General features: G+C 32.4%; 1 protein-coding gene across 1 annotated transcript; it reads right to left on the bottom strand.

Annotated features, from left to right (window-relative positions):
- Positions 1-1,873: 1,873 nt before the first annotated feature.
- Positions 1,874-19,225, bottom strand: LOC121519072. The gene is made up of 8 exons (XM_041801850.1): positions 19,155-19,225; positions 9,785-10,084; positions 8,030-8,107; positions 7,907-7,935; positions 6,224-6,241; positions 5,709-6,134; positions 5,294-5,524; positions 1,874-2,652 (listed from the first exon to the last, which is right to left on the bottom strand). Exons 2-8 carry the CDS (start codon positions 10,080-10,082, stop codon positions 2,401-2,403), a joined length of 1,332 nt encoding a protein of 443 aa, XP_041657784.1. The 5' UTR covers positions 10,083-10,084; positions 19,155-19,225; the 3' UTR covers positions 1,874-2,400.
- Between the last annotated feature and the right edge of the window lie 1,868 nt (positions 19,226-21,093).

Raw genomic sequence — 21,093 nt, 5'->3', positions numbered from 1 at the left:
TGAGTGTCTGCAGCTCAATCAGATCTTTACGTTTTAACAATTCTGCCTTAATAAACACTGTTGGTGTGAATAATTCTTACTGCTCTTTTCTGTAATATAAAGAATGGATTTATGTTGCTTATGTACGTATTTCTCCAGATTTCCACACAATGACAAAGATATGGCAGAATAAGAGAGCAATCTCATGACCTTACAGTTTAACAGAAACTTTGTTTAGAATAAAAATATCCTTACAGCAGCAGAGACTGAATGATGTTGTGGCTGATGAGGGACAGTAGGAAGGACGGAACAACATTATTATTCGTGACCTTCATCCAGGGAAGATGAATCTCAGTTAAAACTGGGATTAGATCATCTTCAAGGCCCCGTCCACATGCAGACGAATTCAGGAGTATACACAAGTTATTTTTGTCATATCAGCGTTTTAGGTGGCCATAAATGGTACTGAGGCCTTGTCATTACAGAGAAGAAAACGTTATACTTCTGTTTTGTTTTGAAAAAGTTTTCCGTAAACACGGGATCGTTTCAGGAAATATCCGCATAAGTACAGAACCACTGAAAACGCCACGGAAATGCACCAAAAGAGAGAAGAAGAAAACAGATTTTAAAACAATTAAAAAAAAAAAAAAAAAAAAAAAACCCAACAGATTTGTCAACTCTGGGACTCGGTTTCAAAAATGTATCATTTACAGCCTCCCAAAACGCTGTTTCCATGTGGATAAAACGCCGATACGACAAAAAAAGGTTTGCGTATACTCCTGAATTCATCTCTGTGTGGACGGGGCCATAGTCTGTCCTTAAAGCTGAATCTGCAGAAAGATGGAAGCAACTTCAACTCAGAACGGACGGCTGGATGGGCCAAGACTGACTGGGTCATATTTACATTCCTTTATACTGGTTTGACTGGGTCTTATTTACAGCCCTTTATACTGGTTTGACTGGGTCTTATTTACAGCCCTTTATACTGGTTTGACTGGGTCCTATTTACATTCCTTTATACTGGTTTGACTGGGTCTTATTTACATTCCTTTATACTGGTTTGACTGGGTCTTATTTACAGTCCTTTATACTGGTTTGACTGGGTCTTATTTACATTCCTTTATACTGGTTTGACTGGGTCTTATTTACAGCCCTTTATACTGGTTTGACTGGGTCTTATTTACATTCCTTTATACTGGTTTGACTGGGTCTGATTTACAGTCCTTTATACTGGTTTGACTGGGTCTTATTTACATTCCTTTATACTGGTTTGACTGGGTCTTATTTACATTCCTTTATACTGGTTTGACTGGGTCTGATTTACAGTCCTTTATACTGGTTTGACTGGGTCTTATTTACAGTCCTTTATACTGGTTTGACTGGGTCTGATTTACAGTCCTTTATACTGGTTTGACTGGGTCTTATTTACAGTCCTTTATACTGGTTTGACTGGGTCTTATTTACAGTCCTTTATACTGGTTTGACTGGGTCTTATTTACAGTCCTTTATACTGGTTTGACTGGGTCTTATTTACAGTCCTTTATACTGGTTTGTGAAATCACTGAGCACTCAACCTGGGATTTTTCCACAAAACTACAAAGTGCCTGTGGTCTGTTTCCATTTTTAATGCTAAGGGCCCACACTGTGATAAAAGAGATTAAAAAAGATAAAACAAGAATTAAATTCTCATAAAAGTTATTTAACATTAGAAATCTAAAAAGGGCATGAGCTAATTGGCCTCATCTGCTTTATTTTTTAGCTTCTGTAAATTCTATTTTTAACAGAGAAAAATAGAATAATAGAGAGAAAGAGCAAGGAATGGCATGTAGGAAATCCAAGCAGCCCTTCTGTAAGCTACAGTTTCTGCATAATAAATTTATTTAATAACAGAGGTTTACAACCTGCTTTGACAATAAGCAGAATCACAAATAAGACAAAGCGTCATAACACAACACAAGCGTAAGATAAAGAAAAGATAAAAACAAATTATTTGATCAGAAAACAACAATTAAAAAGGTAGAGGCTGTCAGGTAATAATAATAATAGTGATAGAAATAATAAAAAATAGTTCAAACAGGAGTAGAAGCAAAGGAAGGATAGGAATCAGATCAAGGTATAAAATACAGACTAGAGTAGACATAAAAACTTTAAGATTGAATAATAAATGTAAGGAAAAGTAGAAAAATAAAGGTGAGAAAACTGACCAAAAGAAAGAGGAGACAGTAAAAGACAGAAGACAACATCGCATAAAAGCAACTCTATAAAAATGAGTTTTAAGAAGTGATCTCAAAGATGTCACTGATTCTGCACGCCTTAGTTCCTCGGGCAGGTTGTTCCAAAGTCGAGGTGTCCTGATGGAGAAGGCTCCGTCGCCTTTAGTTTTGAGTCTTGACTTTGGAACAACTTAACCAATCAGCTCCCTCAAACCGCGGTCATTTCCTTTATTTTATTCCCTTTGATTTCCACATCAGCCTGGAACGGTAGCTTATCCAGGAGGTTTTCTTTATAATCACGATCTAGTTTGATGCCCAGTGCCTTCGCCAGAAGTTTAGATGACACAACGAAGGTGTGCACCTCTCCGCCAACATCCCCCTCCAGGCGTGTCTCCTTCTTTATGGCCTTCTGGATCCCAACGATCTTCATTTTGGTACTCTGGATGCCCACAGATTCAACCTGCATACAGAAAAACAACAGTCAAGGTTTATTCCTCTGACAGTTTAACATTTAGAAATCTGCAGTGAAGAGTAATATCTTTTTTAAAGCCGACTGTACCATTAATTGTCAATTTTACATTTAATAAGCAGGTAATCTGGGGAAAGAAATTAAAAATTTTCATGGTTGAATGTCTAAATTCATATTTCTCTTTATTCAGCTATTTTTTAAAAAATAGATCTTCACAATAAAAGGGGAAAAAATCAGCATTTAATTTCTATACAGTAAAATGGTGTGTATGTATTTGTCAGGATTGGCTACAATGAGTTTGTAAATATCTGCATTTTGGAGATCAAACATCCCTACTAGCTGTACAGTCTGGCTTTGGGCCATCTTAAAGGTCACATATTTTACCCTTTAAGACAAGTTTACAACGGTCTCAGAGGTCCCCAAAACATGCCTGTGAACTTTGTTTCTGCAAAAACACTCCAGTATTGGATGTTTGCATGTCTAAAAACCCCTCTGTTTCAGCCCTGCTCAGAACCAGCTGTTTCTGTGTCTGTGTCTTTAAATGTTAATGAGCTGTCTGACTCCACGCCTCTCAGGAAATTGTAACCCAGGTTAACTAAGCTTTTGTTGTGAAGGGCAACTCCAGCGTCAGTGTCACTTCCTGCCAAGGGTGTACAAACTTAGCTTGACAGCGACCCGAACTTCCTTTGAAGCCACTGCACAGACGCTGAGCAACCGCCGCCACACAGAAAAGTTTGGAAGCATTAACAACAGCTTAAAAGTGAATAAAAACCATTGGAACCATCTCCTGCAACGTGCTACCTCCTGGAAGGGAAGAAGACTGAAGACTAGTCCGTTGCAGTAAAAGAATCGCATGGTGAGCGTCATTTATCATGCAAACAGTTCGAAAGTTAATGCTAATGTTAGCTCCGCTAGCCGCGGCTGCTAATACCTTGAGCTGTGTATATTATAATATGATGCTAATGTTAGCTCTGCTAGCCGCGGCTAATACTCCTCAAGCAAAACTCTATTCATTTAGCTGTAGCCATTAGCCAAGCTAGCACACATTAGCAATGCTAACTTCAATGGATCTTAATAGTGTGCCACGTGTTGAATTATCTGATATGCTTAATGATCAACACATTTATTCATGCTCTGAGTAAATCATTATTTTGTTTAAATATCTTAATTGCTTTTTAGCACTTTAAAGAGCAACTTTATTTAATGTTTAGAGCACTTTATTTTTGTTACCTGAAGCAGTTAATGGCTTCAGTGGGTGGCAAATTTGAGTCTAAATTCCCATTACATGGTGTAGATTAATTAATTTATTTTTGTATATGATGTTACCATTATTTAATTATTGTATCACTGATAGTGATTTGAAGTTCATTATTTGGTTTGTAAAGTGCAATATTTATTGTATTACTCATACAGTCATTTAAGAATGCATTATTTGATTGGTAAAGTGCATTATTTCATTATTGTATTACTGGTAAAGTGATTTAAAGTGCACTATTTATTGGTTATTTGATAAGTGTGAATCTATGGATTTAGAAACATATTGTTACTGTGTTTAAATGAGAGATTATTTTCATTTCTAAAGTCCATTAGTTCTAATGGTTATTATTTTGATAACATGAGGTAACAAAATAATTTGATGAGATCATGCTAGCTTTATTTCATCATTAGAAATTAGATATTAAGTTTAATTCTGACCTTACTACTATAGGTCAGGTTTTCTGGATCACCTGGAACCAGAGAGTGACCGCTGGATTCAGTTGGATGTTGATGGCGAGCTACAAAACCCATTGAGACGAACTAGGTCCAATCCAATTGCATGCAGAAGATTGAGAGACTATGTCAGCCGTGTGGTAGGACTGTGCAAGGCTTACGCGTATTCTGGAAGGCATTAAAGGAAAACTCACATAGAGCGAACGTTTTTTATTTTTGTTTTCAATTACCCGGGTAATAAGGTCAAAAGTGTATTGTGACTGATTTTGTGTTATAACGATTTTGTATTATTGTTTCTTTGAGAAAAAAATCACTAAATACAAGGAGACATCCTTTAAAATCAGTTATTGTATGAGTGTGTTTCTTGTGGTATTGTTTGGTGCACTTTATAGGCTCCACAGTCGGTTCTAGAAGCTTCTTTTCTTATCTAGCCCTTGTAGATTTAAGTCACGTACTTACTTTATTTAACACTTAACTTAAAGCTAACCTCAGCATAAAGGTTACAAAATGGATGTGGCTTAATGGGTGTGGCTTTCCTGATACGCATTTCAGCTGGCAGCTGAGACACATATCAGGAGAGAGGGCAGAACTTTCTTCCAAGATGGGAGTGCCTACCAAACCTGGGGGCGGGGCTTACTCCCCACATGACATCATGAGGGGAAAATCTGAGAACGGCTTTGTTCAGCACACATTTTCTGAAGGTGGAGAAAGAGAGGGAAGGACAGAATGGATTTTTCTGGTACTGTAGGGGATGGTGGACAGGTCAGGAGCACATATTTATGTTAGAAAAGCCTAAAAAAGTGATTTTTGCATAAAATGTCCCCTTTAATCAAATGTAAATCTGGGATGCTGAGTTTGTTCCATAGTAGAGCTCTGTGATGTTTATTGATCCCTCAAACATGGCAGACATCAGTAGAGTCACCTTTTCAGTTTTAGTGGATCCAGTGGAGTTCAGCTTCACCTCGTCGTAATATTTGTTGACCTTCATGTTGGTGAGCTTCACTACATCTCCCACTGACAAGCCTTTGGACTGCTGGGTTTCTTCTCCCCACATACAGATCCACGTGGAGCTGGACTCGTCTTTCAGCTTAAAACGTTGGGTCTTTTTCTTCTGCTTCTGATACGCCACTTTTATCTCTTTGATTGGATCGATCTGAACCAAACAAGATTAGATTAGAGATGCTTGGCTGCTGAGATCAGGACTCATACCAGAGTTTAAAATAACAACAGAGTCATTGCTAATACTGTACATCATTCAACAAGTCTTTGTGTCTCCATGGCGACAGTAAACATGTCTGTCACAAGAAAATCCAGCATATTTTTCCTCTAAAACTCACCTCTTCAACGGTTCCCACCACGCTCACGTTTGTCTTGTCAGGTAATGATCTGACCTCAGTGATGGAGTAGAATGGACTCTCAGGATAAATTAGCCTCCGAGCTTCCTCCTCCAGCTCCTCAGGGACCTGAACAGCTTTGATCTCAGACACTATGCTTGATGTTGTCACTTTAACAACTTTTGGATCTTTCTTCAGTCTTCTGAATAAGTAGGACTTTTCTTCCTTGATGTTTCGATCGTGATCTTTTCCATAAACCATCAGTTTGACGCAGTCTGACTTATCAGCCACCGCAGCATAAAAGAAGAATCTTTTCTCATCCTCTCTGGTGGAATAAACACGGAGCCCAGATTTCTGGACGACTTTCCCGTAAAATCCTGCAGTCTCAAGAAGCAGGGCCGTGGACTTCACATCAGAGATGGTTATCTCCTAACAGACAAGAAAATCTCAGTCACCTCAGTAAGAAGGACACTTTAAAAGATGTGAGCAGTTCAAGAAAATAAAGATCAAGAACTCACCCAAGAAGCTCTTCTCTTCTGGAAAACAAAAGATTTACGGATGAAATATTTATATATTCTATGATCACAATGATGGTGTGAATCCATGACCATTAGGGCCAAAGATTTATTTGATGAGAGAGTCTCTTGTGCTTCAGGCCCTCCACGGGTGCAGGGCGGTGCTCACAGAAAGGACCATCAACAATCAAGGGTGTGACGATGGATCTAGCAGGTAAACCCAATGAAGAACTGGAGCACACGAATCACTTGATGAAATTCAATCAGGTGCAGAGGACTAATGTTTCAATTCGCACTGCATCTTCATCTATATTTATATTGGTCAGACGAAACGTCCCCGCAAAGCACGCATAGCAGAACACAAAGCAGCCATCCGCAACGACAACATGGGCTACGCAATAGCACGACACTACAAACAGGCAAATCACGGCTCCGCAGCAACTCTCCGCTTCTGGGGCATTAAGAAAATCTCTCCCTCCCTGAGGGGTGGAGACATTGCTAACAAGCTCCTCAGGACGAAAGGCATTTTGGATATACACCCTTAACACGATTGAACCATTTGGACTTAATGAAGAACTTAGCCTCTCGTGTTTTTTGTAACATGTGGTTTTGGTTGCTGAGTACATCTTATTGTCTCTAAATGTCGGTCTGTGTATTTTGTACATATTGTATACATTTGTTGTGAATTATGTTCTGATTGGAATAGATAGCTAGACATAAGTGCTGTCACAGCATTGGTCCACTGTGGGCTGACGTCCCACTCCAAACAACCAATCAGGGTTGAAACTCGTTATTTAGGAGGGTATTTAAGGTTTTCAAACTGCACCATTACTGTTTGACTCTGCTGAAGATGCAGTGCGAATTGAAACGTGTCCTCTGCACCTGATTGGACGTCATCAAGTGATTCGTGTGCTCCAGTTTCTTCATTGGGTTTACCTGCTAGATCCATTGTCACACCCTTGATTGCCACAGATTTATTTATTTATTAGAATAACAGCTGCAGCTCAAAAAATGAGAAAATCATGAAAAAGTTCAATATTTTTTGGCACTCATCTCAGAAAGGTAATCCCATATATTATATAGACTCATTACACATACTCCAAGCCTTTATTTCTTGAAATGTTGATGATTGTGGCTTACAGACTATCAAAGCAACCTGGGCTTCATTACACCTGAGCAGTGCCACAGGCTGATTGCCTCCATGCCACGCCACATTGATGCAGTAATTCATGCAAAAGGAGGCCCAACCAAGTATTGATGCATAGAAATGAACAGACTTTTCAGAAGCCTGACATTTCTGTTTAAAATATCCTTTTTTTATTGATCTTATATAATTTTCTAATTTTCTGAGACACTGAATTTTGGGTTTTCTTATCTGTAAGCCATAATCATCGACATTTCAAGAAATAAAGGCTTGAAATATTTCACTCTATGTGTAATGAGTCTATACAATAAACGGGGTTACCTTTCTGAAATGAGTGACAAAAAATATTGAACTTTTCCATGATTTTCTCCTTTTTTGAGATGTACCTATATGTGAGGATTCTGAGAAAAAAGGCTTCAACTCTGACTTCTCTGAATCAAAAAAGGGAAATCCCCCCCCGCCCAAAATTATGTGGCCATTATCCTCAGCCTTATGTATGAGGTAGAAGCTTGGTAGTTAAATATGTTTAAGAATCTTCTTACCTTGTCAGGCTGGCAGCTGATCTGTAGATCTTTAAAAAGGGAAATGCATCTGTTACTGTTACAGCACACAAATCTTCAGGCCGAGTGCATTATGAAAAGACTGCTTTATTTAATCTGAATTACCTGTCGGTTGGTCCTCACTGCCTGTTTGTGTGTCTGTTGGACATTCCTTATCAACTTCATCATGCTTCCTCTTCTCTCCTTTAAAGAAATGAAATCATTTTAAACAGACGTTTCTGGATCTTTGCTGAGATGTTTCTCCACCTTGACTGGAGTCCACCTGAGCTAAATTAACCTGATTGGACATGATTCTAAAGCCACGCCCCTCTCTATAGAAGGCCTCACAGCTGACGATGATATCAGAGCAGAAACCAAGGGTCAAAGGTCAAAGAAGCTGCAGATCTCAGAGACAGGATTGTTGACAGGCACAGAAACATTTCTGCTGCTCTGAAGGTTCCCAAGAGAACAGTGGCCTCCAGAAGTTTGGACCAACCAGGACTCTTCTAGAGCTGGTCACCACTGGGGGAGAAGGACTTTAGTGAGAGAAGAGACCAAGAACCTGATGGTTCTAGAAGGACAACCATCACTGCAGCCCTCCACTGATCTGGACTTTATGGAGGAGAGGAGAGATGAAGACTCTCTACCTGAAGGACTCTGAGAAACCAGATTAAACTGTTTAAACTCAATTCTAAATCTGGAAGAAGCCGTGCATCACTCATCCCGTCATCCCAACAGTGAAGCATGGTGGTGCCAGCATCATGCTGCGGGGGTGTTACTCAGCAGAAGGGACTGGGAGACTGGTCAGGATTGAGGGAAAGCTGAATGGAGCTAAGTACAGAGATATCCTCAATGAAAACCTGCTCCTCAGAACTCAGGTCCTTAGACTGGGCTGAAGGTTCTCCTTCCAGCATGACAATGACCCCGAGACCACAGCCAGGACTACACAGGAGTGGATTAGGAAAGGTCCTAGAGCCCAGAGCCCTGACCTGAATCCTCCAACATCTCTGGAGAGTGAAGAGTTCAGCTTCACTCTGTTTGAGGAAGTCATAACCTCATGATGTAATTACATGAGATGCATTTAATTTGGGATATATCAATATTCAGTATGTGATGTTGTATAATAAATTAGAAATATTAATATTAATATCTCCACCACACCCAATCTGTAATATACCCAACCTGTACATAACTTTAAATACTATTTATAATTTGTAAGTTAAAGTTCTTACACTCCAAACTTTTGGATTTATTAGTGCTCTTGCAATACTACTTTTCGCCTGTGTGTTCCACAGGCCACTAAAAACAGGTACAAACACTCATTTGTTCCTGTCTCCATTCAAGCATTGAATGCTGCTGAGGGAAGGAAGTAATGTACATGCAGCTGTCACTGCCGCCTACGGTTGTTATATTGTTGTTTTCACTACTATGCCTACATGAGAGACACTCTATTTATCACTCTTCGAGAGACTGCAATTACCAGACACTGTGTCTAGATATTAATTTGTGCACTCTACTGGTCATCGTGTGCCCAGAACTTACATTTTAGTACTATTTTAGCATCTTATTTTATTTTATTTTATTTTACTTAGCGATGAATTGCGTGTAATTATTACTCAGTAATATTTATGTGTTCATGTTATATGTTTATACTGTAACTTCATGTCTTATTGTGTTTTTGTGCTTCTCGCTGCAACCCAATTTGCCCTCTGGGACACTAATAAAATTGAACTTGAACTTGACTTGAACTTTTATTTGTACTGTATTTTCTATTGTGTTTCTGTCGCCAATGGCCTGCTCTGTCTAAGATACTTTTGCTTCTGTAAATTGGAATTTCCCCCTACGGGACTAATAAAGGAATATCTTATCTTATAAACTCACCCGTGTTTTCTTTGACATCGCCCTCGCCCAGTTTGTTCACAAAGGGGCGCAGCAGGTCCTGGACACGACTGTCTCTTCTTCCAATCCAATCTAATAAGTTATTGATTTCAGAAACAGACCGTTCCAGTCCGTAACACTCAATGATTACTCCAGGCATCTTTCCACTGCATCTGCTGGGCTTCCTACTTTTAGGGATTTGATCCAAAAACTCCACCAGCTTCTTGTACTGAGTTTCGGTCAGCTCATCCAAGATGTCACTCAGGGCTTTTTTCCACTCGTTTTCAGAAATGGCCGACATGTCTGCCAGAGAGATGAGAGAACAGACATAGTAACAAACTACAACCTGGGCCGGTTAGGAACTAGGGCTGGATGATTCAGGGAGATATTTAAAGGGACAGTACGTGAATTCTGCTGTCAGGAGGCTATCAACTAAAACAATTACAAAAGATGATGATTAGGCGGCCTGCCCGGCACCACTGCTTATTTCTTAGAGCTGTTGTTCCAAACCGTTTTCCCTCCTGAAATAATAATAATAATAAAAAAACAGTGACATCTGATGGCATACTGGAGAAACAGCAGCTACCCAGACAGCAAGACGACATTGAATAAATGTTGATATTTCATCTGAACTGTCAGAATGGTTGATATCGATTTCTCAATGATAAATAAACATTGAATCATCATTGAATTGGTATGGTACCTGATGTTGATGACTATAACACTGGAACAACACTGATTTATGATCGGCTATTGTGGTTGATTAAGCATCTATTTCTGGTTGACCGGGCGATGACAGCAATATTGATAAATAGTTGAAAAATGATTGACAGCGAAACTGCATGTTATTGAAAAGCCATCGATTTATAGTTGACCTGGAAATATGATCGAAAATTAGATGATGTATGGTTGACCGGGAGATCATCTTGTGGCGGACTCATCCATTTATCTCTCATCCTCAAGCGAAGCACCCAGGTAAGCACACAATCTGTTATCTGTTGTTCAAAAATCTGGTATTCTTGCTTGATGATATGCAAAGGCCAAGGTGGTAACACATCCGTGAATCCTTTATTCTTTGGACGTTCCGTTTCAAAATAAAATCTGAAACCAACCAAAAAAATCTGTGTAGTTTGTAGAGGGTCCGTGCCGGTTAGCTAACCCTGCTCTAGTAGCCTATTGCAAATGAGCAGCGCTAACTCTCGCATTCACACAAATCAAATAATGATGAACAGATAAAAACAGTTATAACAAGCAGGCGGCGCTGCCTTGAGAAAAAGAAAAATCTCCGTTACTCACCGCTCGTCTGTTTTTGGAAAGTAAAAATCTCCTTTTGCCCAGCATTGTACGGTCTTGTCTAGACGTTCCAGCTAACCACTCTACGTTCTGCCTTTTTGAGTGCAGTAGCAAAAACCGCTGGCACAGCGAGCACAATGACAAGTGTTTCTACAGTTAACGTCCACCGGCCCGTATTCGGGCCGTTGACGACATAATTTGCATAACACCATCTTTACAGAGAAGCAGTGGCAGCAGTAGCATATCACAAGTGTGATCCTCTGTTTGAAAGCTAAGAATCTCATGTTTTCAGCCATATAAACCAATCTCAGATACAACCACAACAGCAAACACAGTCCGTCAGACCTGCAGCAAAAAAGACGGAGTAAAATAAACGGAATTACTCACCTTTGAAGCCCTGTCCTGTTCCACTGCATCAGAATATTCCCACAAAAATAGTCTCAAAATCTTCCTAAGATATCCATAAATCCAATGACACTCAGCATCTTGACCAAAACTCATAAGAAAAGGCCATAAATCATGACTAAGTATAGTTGCATTTACAAAAAGACGTCCACTCTGTAAATTTCCTCCTCCTTTTTCGTTATATCTGCATATACCTCCCCCCGATTGTTTACATCTCTCCTCAACATGGCCGCTGGGGTCTGGCCGTTTGATTGACACCTCATTTGAGCCAATCGGAATTTGTATATCCAAACCACAGGCTCTAATGTCCAACCAGCGACCGCAGTTCAGAAAAGACCAGCCCGGACTCCTGCCCTCCAAACTTTCAGCCAATGTGAACCAGCTTCTTTTTGACTGAATAGTCGTTTAGCCAATAGACTGACCTTTCCTACGATGTATCACATGTAGGGGTTTGGATTAGATTACATGACGTAAATGCGCCATGTACATCCCACTGTGTTTTGTGGCCTAAAAGGACTGTTACAATGACTGGCACAATACACACGGACTGTAGATTGCATGCAGATGTAAAATCAGTTGTAAATAGTGTAATCTAATTAGTTTGTTGTATATATATATATATATATATATATATATATATATATATTATTTTTACAACCAAAGCACTTGTACTGACCTCTTATTTTCTACAATTTTAGCAGCAAAAAGAGAAAAATGCTCAATATGTCCCTTTTTTTTTTCTGCAACAAGTCACATTTTCACTCTAGGTTTCCTGCTCCTGCCCCCTCCTTTTTAAAAAAAAAAATTGATTCACGGAAGTATAAACTAAGCGTCACTTTGCACTTTGTTTGTATTTTCTATTTAGATGCTCTTGTGCTGCAGGGAGGGCCCGCGATGGTGACCCAAGTGTTATTAAATGTAAATGTATTATTAAATGTAAATGTAAATGTGTTATTAAATGTAAATGTAAATGTGTTATTAAATGTAAATGTAAATGTGTTATTAAATGTAAATGTATTATTAAATGTAAATGTAAATGTGTTATTAAATGTAAATGTAAATGTGTTATTAAATGTAAATGTATTATTAAATGTAAATGTAAATGTATTATTAAATGTAAATGTAAATGTGTTATTAAATGTAAATGTATTATTAAATGTAAATGTAAATGTATTATTAAATGTAAATGTAAATGTGTTATTAAATGTAAATGTATTATTAAATGTAAATGTAAATGTATTATTAAATGTAAATGTAAATGTGTTATTAAATGTAAATGTAAATGTGTTATTAAATGTAAATGTATTATTAAATGTAAATGTAAATGTATTATTAAATGTAAATGTAAATGTATTATTAAATGTAAATGTGTTATTAAATGTAAATGTGTTATTAAATGTAAATGTAAATGTGTTATTAAATGTAAATGTATTATTAAATGTAAATGTAAATGTGTTATTAAATGTAAATGTAAATGTATTATTAAATGTAAATGTGTTATTAAATGTAAATGTGTTATTAAATGTAAATGTAAATGTGTCAGTAAATGTAAATGTGTTATTAAATGTAAATGTAAATGTGTTATTAAATGTAAATGTATTATTAAATGTAAATGTAAATGTATTATTAAATGTAAATGTAAATGTGTTATTAAATGTAAATGTATTATTAAATGTAAATGTGTTATTAAATGTAAATGTAAATGTATTATTAAATGTAAATGTGTTATTAAATGTAAATGTAAATGTGTCAGTAAATGTAAATGTGTTATTAAATGTAAATGTAAATGTGTTATTAAATGTAAATGTAAATGTGTCAGTAAATGTAAATGTGTTATTAAATGTAAATGTAAATGTGTTATTAAATGTAAATGTAAATGTGTTATTAAATGTAAATGTAAATGTGTTATTAAATGTAAATGTAAATGTGTTATTAAATGTAAATGTGTTATTAAATGTAAATGTGTTATTAAATGTAAATGTAAATGTGTTATTAAATGTAAATGTAAATGTGTCAGTAAATGTAAATGTAAATGTGTTATTAAATGTAAATGTAAATGTGTTATTAAATGTAAATGTAAATGTGTCAGTAAATGTAAATGTAAATGTGTTATTAAATGTAAATGTAAATGTGTCAGTAAATGTAAATGTAAATGTGTTATTAAATGTAAATGTAAATGTGTTATTAAATGTAAATGTAAATGTGTTATTAAATGTAAATGTGTTATTAAATGTAAATGTAAATGTATTATTAAATGTAAATGTAAATGTGTTATTAAATGTAAATGTATAATTAAATGTGAATGTAAATGTGTTATTAAATGTAAATGTAAATGTGTTATTAAATGTAAATGTAAATGTGTTATTAAATGTAAATGTGTTATTAAATGTAAATGTATTATTAAATGTAAATGTGTTATTAAATGTAAATGTAAATGTGTTATTAAATGTAAATGTATTATTAAATGTAAATGTAAATGTGTTATTAAATGTAAATGTAAATGTGTTATTAAATGTAAATGTAAATGTGTTATTAAATGTAAATGTATTATTAAATGTAAATGTAAATGTATTATTAAATGTAAATGTAAATGTGTTATTAAATGTAAATGTATTATTAAATGTAAATGTAAATGTATTATTAAATGTAAATGTAAATGTGTTATTAAATGTAAATGTAAATGTGTCAGTAAATGTAAATGTAAATGTGTTATTAAATGTAAATGTAAATGTGTTATTAAATGTAAATGTAAATGTGTTATTAAATGTAAATGTGTTATTAAATGTAAATGTAAATGTATTATTAAATGTAAATGTAAATGTGTTATTAAATGTAAATGTATTATTAAATGTAAATGTAAATGTGTTATTAAATGTAAATGTAAATGTATTATTAAATGTAAATGTGTTATTAAATGTAAATGTGTTATTAAATGTAAATGTAAATGTGTCAGTAAATGTAAATGTGTTATTAAATGTAAATGTGTTATTAAATGTAAATGTGTTATTAAATGTAAATGTAAATGTGTTATTAAATGTAAATGTAAATGTGTCAGTAAATGTAAATGTGTTATTAAATGTAAATGTAAATGTGTCAGTAAATGTAAATGTGTCAGTAAATGTAAATGTGTTATTAAATGTAAATGTGTTATTAAATGTAAATGTAAATGTGTCAGTAAATGTAAATGTGTTATTAAATGTAAATGTAAATGTGTTATTAAATGTAAATGTAAATGTGTCAGTAAATGTAAATGTAAATGTATTATTAAATGTAAATGTAAATGTGTTATTAAATGTAAATGTAAATGTGTTATTAAATGTAAATGTAAATGTATTATTAAATGTAAATGTAAATGTGTTATTAAATGTAAATGTAAATGTGTCAGTAAATGTAAATGTAAATGTGTTATTAAATGTAAATGTAAATGTGTTATTAAATGTAAATGTAAATGTATTATTAAATGTAAATGTATTATTAAATGTTAATGTAAATGTATTATTAAATGTGAATGTAAATGTGTTATTAAATGTAAATGTAAATGTATTATTAAATGTAAATGTAAATGTGTTATTAAATGTAAATGTATTATTAAATGTAAATGTAAATGTGTTATTAAATGTAAATGTAAATGTATTATTAAATGTAAATGTGTTATTAAATGTAAATGTAAATGTGTCAGTAAATGTAAATGTAAATGTGTTATTAAATGTAAATGTAAATGTGTCAGTAAATGTAAATGTGTTATTAAATGTAAATGTAAATGTGTTATTAAATGTAAATGTAAATGTGTTATTAAATGTAAATGTAAATGTGTTATTAAATGTAAATGTAAATGTGTCAGTAAATGTAAATGTGTTATTAAATGTAAATGTAAATGTGTTATTAAATGTAAATGTAAATGTGTCAGTAAATGTAAATGTGTTATTAAATGTAAATGTGTCAGTATATGTAAATGTAAATGTATTATTAAATGTAAATGTAAATGTGTTATTAAATGTAAATGTAAATGTGTTATTAAATGTAAATGTGTTATTAAATGTAAATGTAAATGTGTTATTAAATGTAAATGTAAATGTGTTATTAAATGTAAATGTAAATGTGTCAGTAAATGTAAATGTAAATGTGTTATTAAATGTAAATGTAAATGTGTTATTAAATGTAAATGTAAATGTGTCAGTAAATGTAAATGTAAATGTGTTATTAAATGTAAATGTGTCAGTAAATGTAAATGTGTTATTAAATGTAAATGTAAATGTGTTATTAAATGTAAATGTAAATGTGTTATTAAATGTAAATGTATTATTAAATGTAAATGTAAATGTATTATTAAATGTAAATGTAAATGTGTTATTAAATGTAAATGTATTATTAAATGTAAATGTAAATGTATTATTAAATGTAAATGTAAATGTGTTATTAAATGTAAATGTAAATGTGTTATTAAATGTAAATGTATTATTAAATGTAAATGTAAATGTATTATTAAATGTAAATGTAAATGTATTATTAAATGTAAATGTGTTATTAAATGTAAATGTGTTATTAAATGTAAATGTAAATGTGTTATTAAATGTAAATGTAAATGTATTATTAAATGTAAATGTATTATTAAATGTTAATGTAAATGTATTATTAAATGTAAATGTAAATGTATTATTAAATGTAAATGTGTTATTAAATGTAAATGTATTATTAAATGTAAATGTAAATGTGTTATTAAATGTAAATGTAAATGTATTATTAAATGTAAATGTGTTATTAAATGTAAATGTGTTATTAAATGTAAATGTAAATGTGTCAGTAAATGTAAATGTGTTATTAAATGTAAATGTGTTATTAAATGTAAATGTGTTATTAAATGTAAATGTAAATGTGTCAGTAAATGTAAATGTGTTATTAAATGTAAATGTAAATGTGTTATTAAATGTAAATGTGTCAGTAAATGTAAATGTGTCAGTAAATGTAAATGTGTTATTAAATGTAAATGTGTTATTAAATGTAAATGTGTTATTAAATGTAAATGTAAATGTGTCAGTAAATGTAAATGTGTTATTAAATGTAAATGTAAATGTGTTATTAAATGTAAATGTAAATGTGTCAGTAAATGTAAATGTAAATGTATTATTAAATGTAAATGTAAATGTGTTATTAAATGTAAATGTAAATGTGTTATTAAATGTAAATGTGTTATTAAATGTAAATGTAAATGTGTTATTAAATGTAAATGTAAATGTGTTATTAAATGTAAATGTAAATGTGTCAGTAAATGTAAATGTAAATGTGTTATTAAATGTAAATGTAAATGTGTTATTAAATGTAAATGTAAATGTGTTATTAAATGTAAATGTAAATGTATTATTAAATGTAAATGTATTATTAAATGTTAATGTAAATGTATTATTAAATGTAAATGTAAATGTGTTATTAAATGTAAATGTGTTATTAAATGTAAATGTAAATGTATTATTAAATGTAAATGTATTATTAAATGTTAATGTAAATGTATTATTAAATGTAAATGTAAATGTGTTATTAAATGTAAATGTAAATGTATTATTAAATGTAAATGTAAATGTGTTATTAAATGTAAATGTGTTATTAAATGTAAATGTAAATGTGTTATTAAATGTAAATGTAAATGTGTCAGTAAATGTAAATGTAAATGTGTTATTAAATGTAAATGTAAATGTGTTATTAAATGTAAATGTAAATGTGTCAGTAAATGTAAATGTAAATGTATTATTAAATGTAAATGTGTTATTAAATGTAAATGTAAATGTGTTATTAAATGTAAATGTGTTATTAAATGTAAATGTAAATGTGTCAGTAAATGTAAATGTGTTATTAAATGTAAATGTGTTATTAAATGTAAATGTAAATGTATTATTAAATGTAAATGTAAATGTGTTATTAAATGTAAATGTATTATTAAATGTAAATGTAAATGTGTTATTAAATGTAAATGTAAATGTATTATTAAATGTAAATGTGTTATTAAATGTAAATGTGTTATTAAATGTAAATGTAAATGTGTCAGTAAATGTAAATGTGTTATTAAATGTAAATGTAAATGTGTTATTAAATGTAAATGTAAATGTGTCAGTAAATGTAAATGTGTTATTAAATGTAAATGTAAATGTGTTATTAAATGTAAATGTAAATGTGTCAGTAAATGTAAATGTAAATGTATTATTGAATGTAAATGTAATTGTGTTATTAAATGTAAATGTAAATGTGTTATTAAATGTAAATGTGTTATTAAATGTAAATGTGTTATTAAATGTAAATGTAAATGTGTTATTAAATGTAAATGTAAATGTGTCAGTAAATGTAAATGTAAATGTGTTATTAAATGTAAATGTAAATGTGTCAGTAAATGTAAATGTAAATGTGTTATTAAATGTAAATGTAAATGTGTCAGTAAATGTAAATGTGTTATTAAATGTAAATGTAAATGTGTCAGTAAATGTAAATGTAAATGTGTTATTAAATGTAAATGTATTATTAAATGTAAATGTAAATGTGTTATTAAATGTAAATGTAAATGTGTTATTAAATGTAAATGTAAATGTGTTATTAAATGTAAATGTAAATGTGTTATTAAATGTAAATGTATTATTAAATGTAAATGTAAATGTGTTATTAAATGTAAATGTGTTATTAAATGTAAATGTAAATGTGTTATTAAATGTAAATGTAAATGTGTCAGTAAATGTAAATGTAAATGTGTTATTAAATGTAAATGTAAATGTGTCAGTAAATGTAAATGTAAATGTGTTATTAAATGTAAATGTATTATTAAATGTAAATGTAAATGTGTTATTAAATGTAAATGTAAATGTGTTATTAAATGTAAATGTAAATGTGTTATTAAATGTAAATGTAAATGTGTTATTAAATGTAAATGTAAATGTGTCAGTAAATGTAAATGTAAATGTGTCAGTAAATGTAAATGTAAATGTGTTATTAAATTTAAATGTAAATGTGTTATTAAATGTAAATGTAAATGTGTCAGTAAATGTAAATGTAAATGTGTTATTAAATGTAAATGTAAATGTGTCAGTAAATGTAAATGTGTTATCAAATGCTGTTATATTCTAATAAAAATTTGTTTATATGTACTTTAAAGTCATCAGGTGTAGTCATTTTTTTTTTGCCAACCCTAAAAGGTTTTCATCACTTTTTCACACCCTGGCTTTAGATAAAGCAGGTTTTTAGGCCTGGATATTCAGCTTATTACAGTTGAAACTGAATTGAAAACACCTTGATTTATAGTTGAGTAGAAATGTCCACGTTGTTTCAATATTCCTGATAATTGAAATACCATTGAAATTCTGTTGTTCTATGTTCAGAATTTCAATGTTGTTTCAATATTAAAAAAAATGGTGCAACATGATGTAGAATCAACATCATATTTCAATGTTGATTCAATGACTTAATGTTGAAAAAATAACATTGGTTCAATAGAGTTTCAATAACTGCTTGCTGTCTGGGTATTTCATAGACTGAAGCACTGGAAGACTTCCTGTGTTAATTCAATTTCAGAAGTGAAACTGGTATAATGGACTCACTGATGAAAAGCTTTAAGAGCTCCTTTAAGAGTTCACAGAGAAATAAAACAAGGAGCACCCTCCAAACAGTAAACTCCTCAAGGTGCACGACAAAAAAGACTTACTAGAAAAGGAGGCGTCAGCAATGTCCTGTTGGGTAGTTTTATTTAGGCAAGGTGCAACGGACGCGTTTGGACTCGTCGTCTTCAGCGATGTGAACACTACCTGGAAGAGGAAGCATACCATCACAAGTACAACCTTCAAAATAAGACTTCTATGGCTTCCTGGTAGAGGCCCCACCGCTCAGTAATACCTTGTACAAAGACCAACATAAGTTTCAATATAAATATGTGTAATTGCAAAAAAACTTTTAAAACGCAAAGCTGGCTATTTAAAACAACAAATAAAGCATTAAAACAATCAAACAGATAAAAAATCCCAGAAGAGAGCCACAGTTATCCAAGAGAAGATGCTAAAGTTAGTCTTGAATACAGATAGCGCCATCTAGTGACCAAAAGATATTAGAGCTGATGAGAAGGTCCTAACGTTTTTCAGAACAAGATGAATCACATCCAATAACTTCCTGTACTGGAGAGTCGTTTAACAGATTTTCTGTTCCTAAACACATAATGCACTAAACCAGGGGTCATCAAGTACATCTGCACAAGGGCCAGATTTATTCTCCACAGAGACTCTGGGAGCCGGACTTTCAAATACAAGTATAATACAAATAAATATTTTGGTCTGATTGAAATATTACAGTGCACAGGACATTTTTTGCCATCACCAGTGAGATCTATCCCTATTATCTATAATGCAGCAGGTCACAAGAAAACAGGCCTGAGAGCAGAACTGGCGTGGCCCCTGAAAATCCCAGAGAATGGGCCCTCCACAATTGGGACCAATAGAACCAATATTAACTCATTTTTGACACTTTTCTTCTATTTTTGACACTTTTTGACCCCTTTTCATGACATTTTCTTCAACAGTTTTTGCAACTTGAAAACCAACTTTTGCCACTTTTAACCCATTTTTGATACTTTTGAACCCCTTTTCATCACTTTTTTGCACTATTTTTTGCCATTTGTGACCAACTTTTTATACCCCCCCCTTCCTCTTTTAACAATTTTTGCAACATTTTGACCTATTTTCACATGTTCTGCCAATTTCTGTCCCTTTGTGCCACTCCACAACCCATTTTCCACTTATCACTCATTTTTGCTACTCTTTAACCCCTTTTCACCACTTTATCTGGTCATTTTTGTAACACTTCTGCCATCCTTAACCCTCTTTTAAAAATATCTACTAATTATGACAGTCAATTTCTGTAAAACAGATCAAATGTAAAGTCATTCTAAAACTATTTCAATATTAATTGTTTTAGTTGTTTTTTTAAACCTTTATTTAACCAGATAAAAGACCCATTGAGATCGAGATCTCTTTTACAAGGGTGACCTGGCCAAGAGGTCAGCAGCACACGTCATAATAAATAATCATATTCAACAATTAATAAGCAATATGTTAGAACACACAATAAAATCATAGGTAGATCACATTTGAAAGTGCAGCAGTAGAAATCACAATAACAATTTAAAAACACAAGCACTGTTCCAATGTCTCATATTGTCTGACAATTAAGATAGAGTGGGATAGATTTTACAGCTGCAGACATTTAAAGCCAAAGGATACTCTTTAAACCACCAAACATCATCTTTTCCTCCTTTTCTGAATTTAATGACCTTTCAGGGGCCATACAGGAAGCTTTGGGGGGCCTGAAATGGCCCCTGGGCCGCCAGTTGATGATCAGTGCACTAAATCAAGCAGTGTCACTCAATGAATAAATCCACTAAACTAATTTTAAATATCTCATAAGTTTTTTCAGAATGTATTACAATTCCACAGTTTTTATATTCGCCAAGAATATAAAGGGGGAGACTTCACATGGGCTTTGAAGGCCTTACACATTAGAAGAGTAATAATGCCTATCATGAGAAACAAAGCAAAAAACAAAAATGACCAAAAGTAATCAAAAAAAAAAAAAAAAAGCGGTTATAGAGATTTCAT

The sequence above is a fragment of the Cheilinus undulatus genome, linkage group 12 (genome assembly GCF_018320785.1).
Source record: "Cheilinus undulatus linkage group 12, ASM1832078v1, whole genome shotgun sequence".
In the NCBI taxonomy this organism is placed as follows: Eukaryota; Metazoa; Chordata; class Actinopteri; order Labriformes; family Labridae; genus Cheilinus; species Cheilinus undulatus.
Note: the sequence above shows the minus strand (reverse complement) of the source record. Positions and strands in the feature narration are given on the sequence as shown.

Coding starts and splice junctions, on each gene's coding strand:
- LOC121519072 (XM_041801850.1), bottom strand. CDS start 10,082: ATGTCGGCCATTTCTGAAAACGAGTGGAAAAAAGCCCTGAGTGACATC. Junction 7,936..8,029: donor CAGTGAGGACCAACCGACAG/GTAATTCAGATT, acceptor CCCTTTTTAAAG/ATCTACAGATCAGCTGCCAG. Junction 2,653..5,293: donor GATCCACTAAAACTGAAAAG/GTGACTCTACTG, acceptor TTCTGTATGCAG/GTTGAATCTGTGGGCATCCA.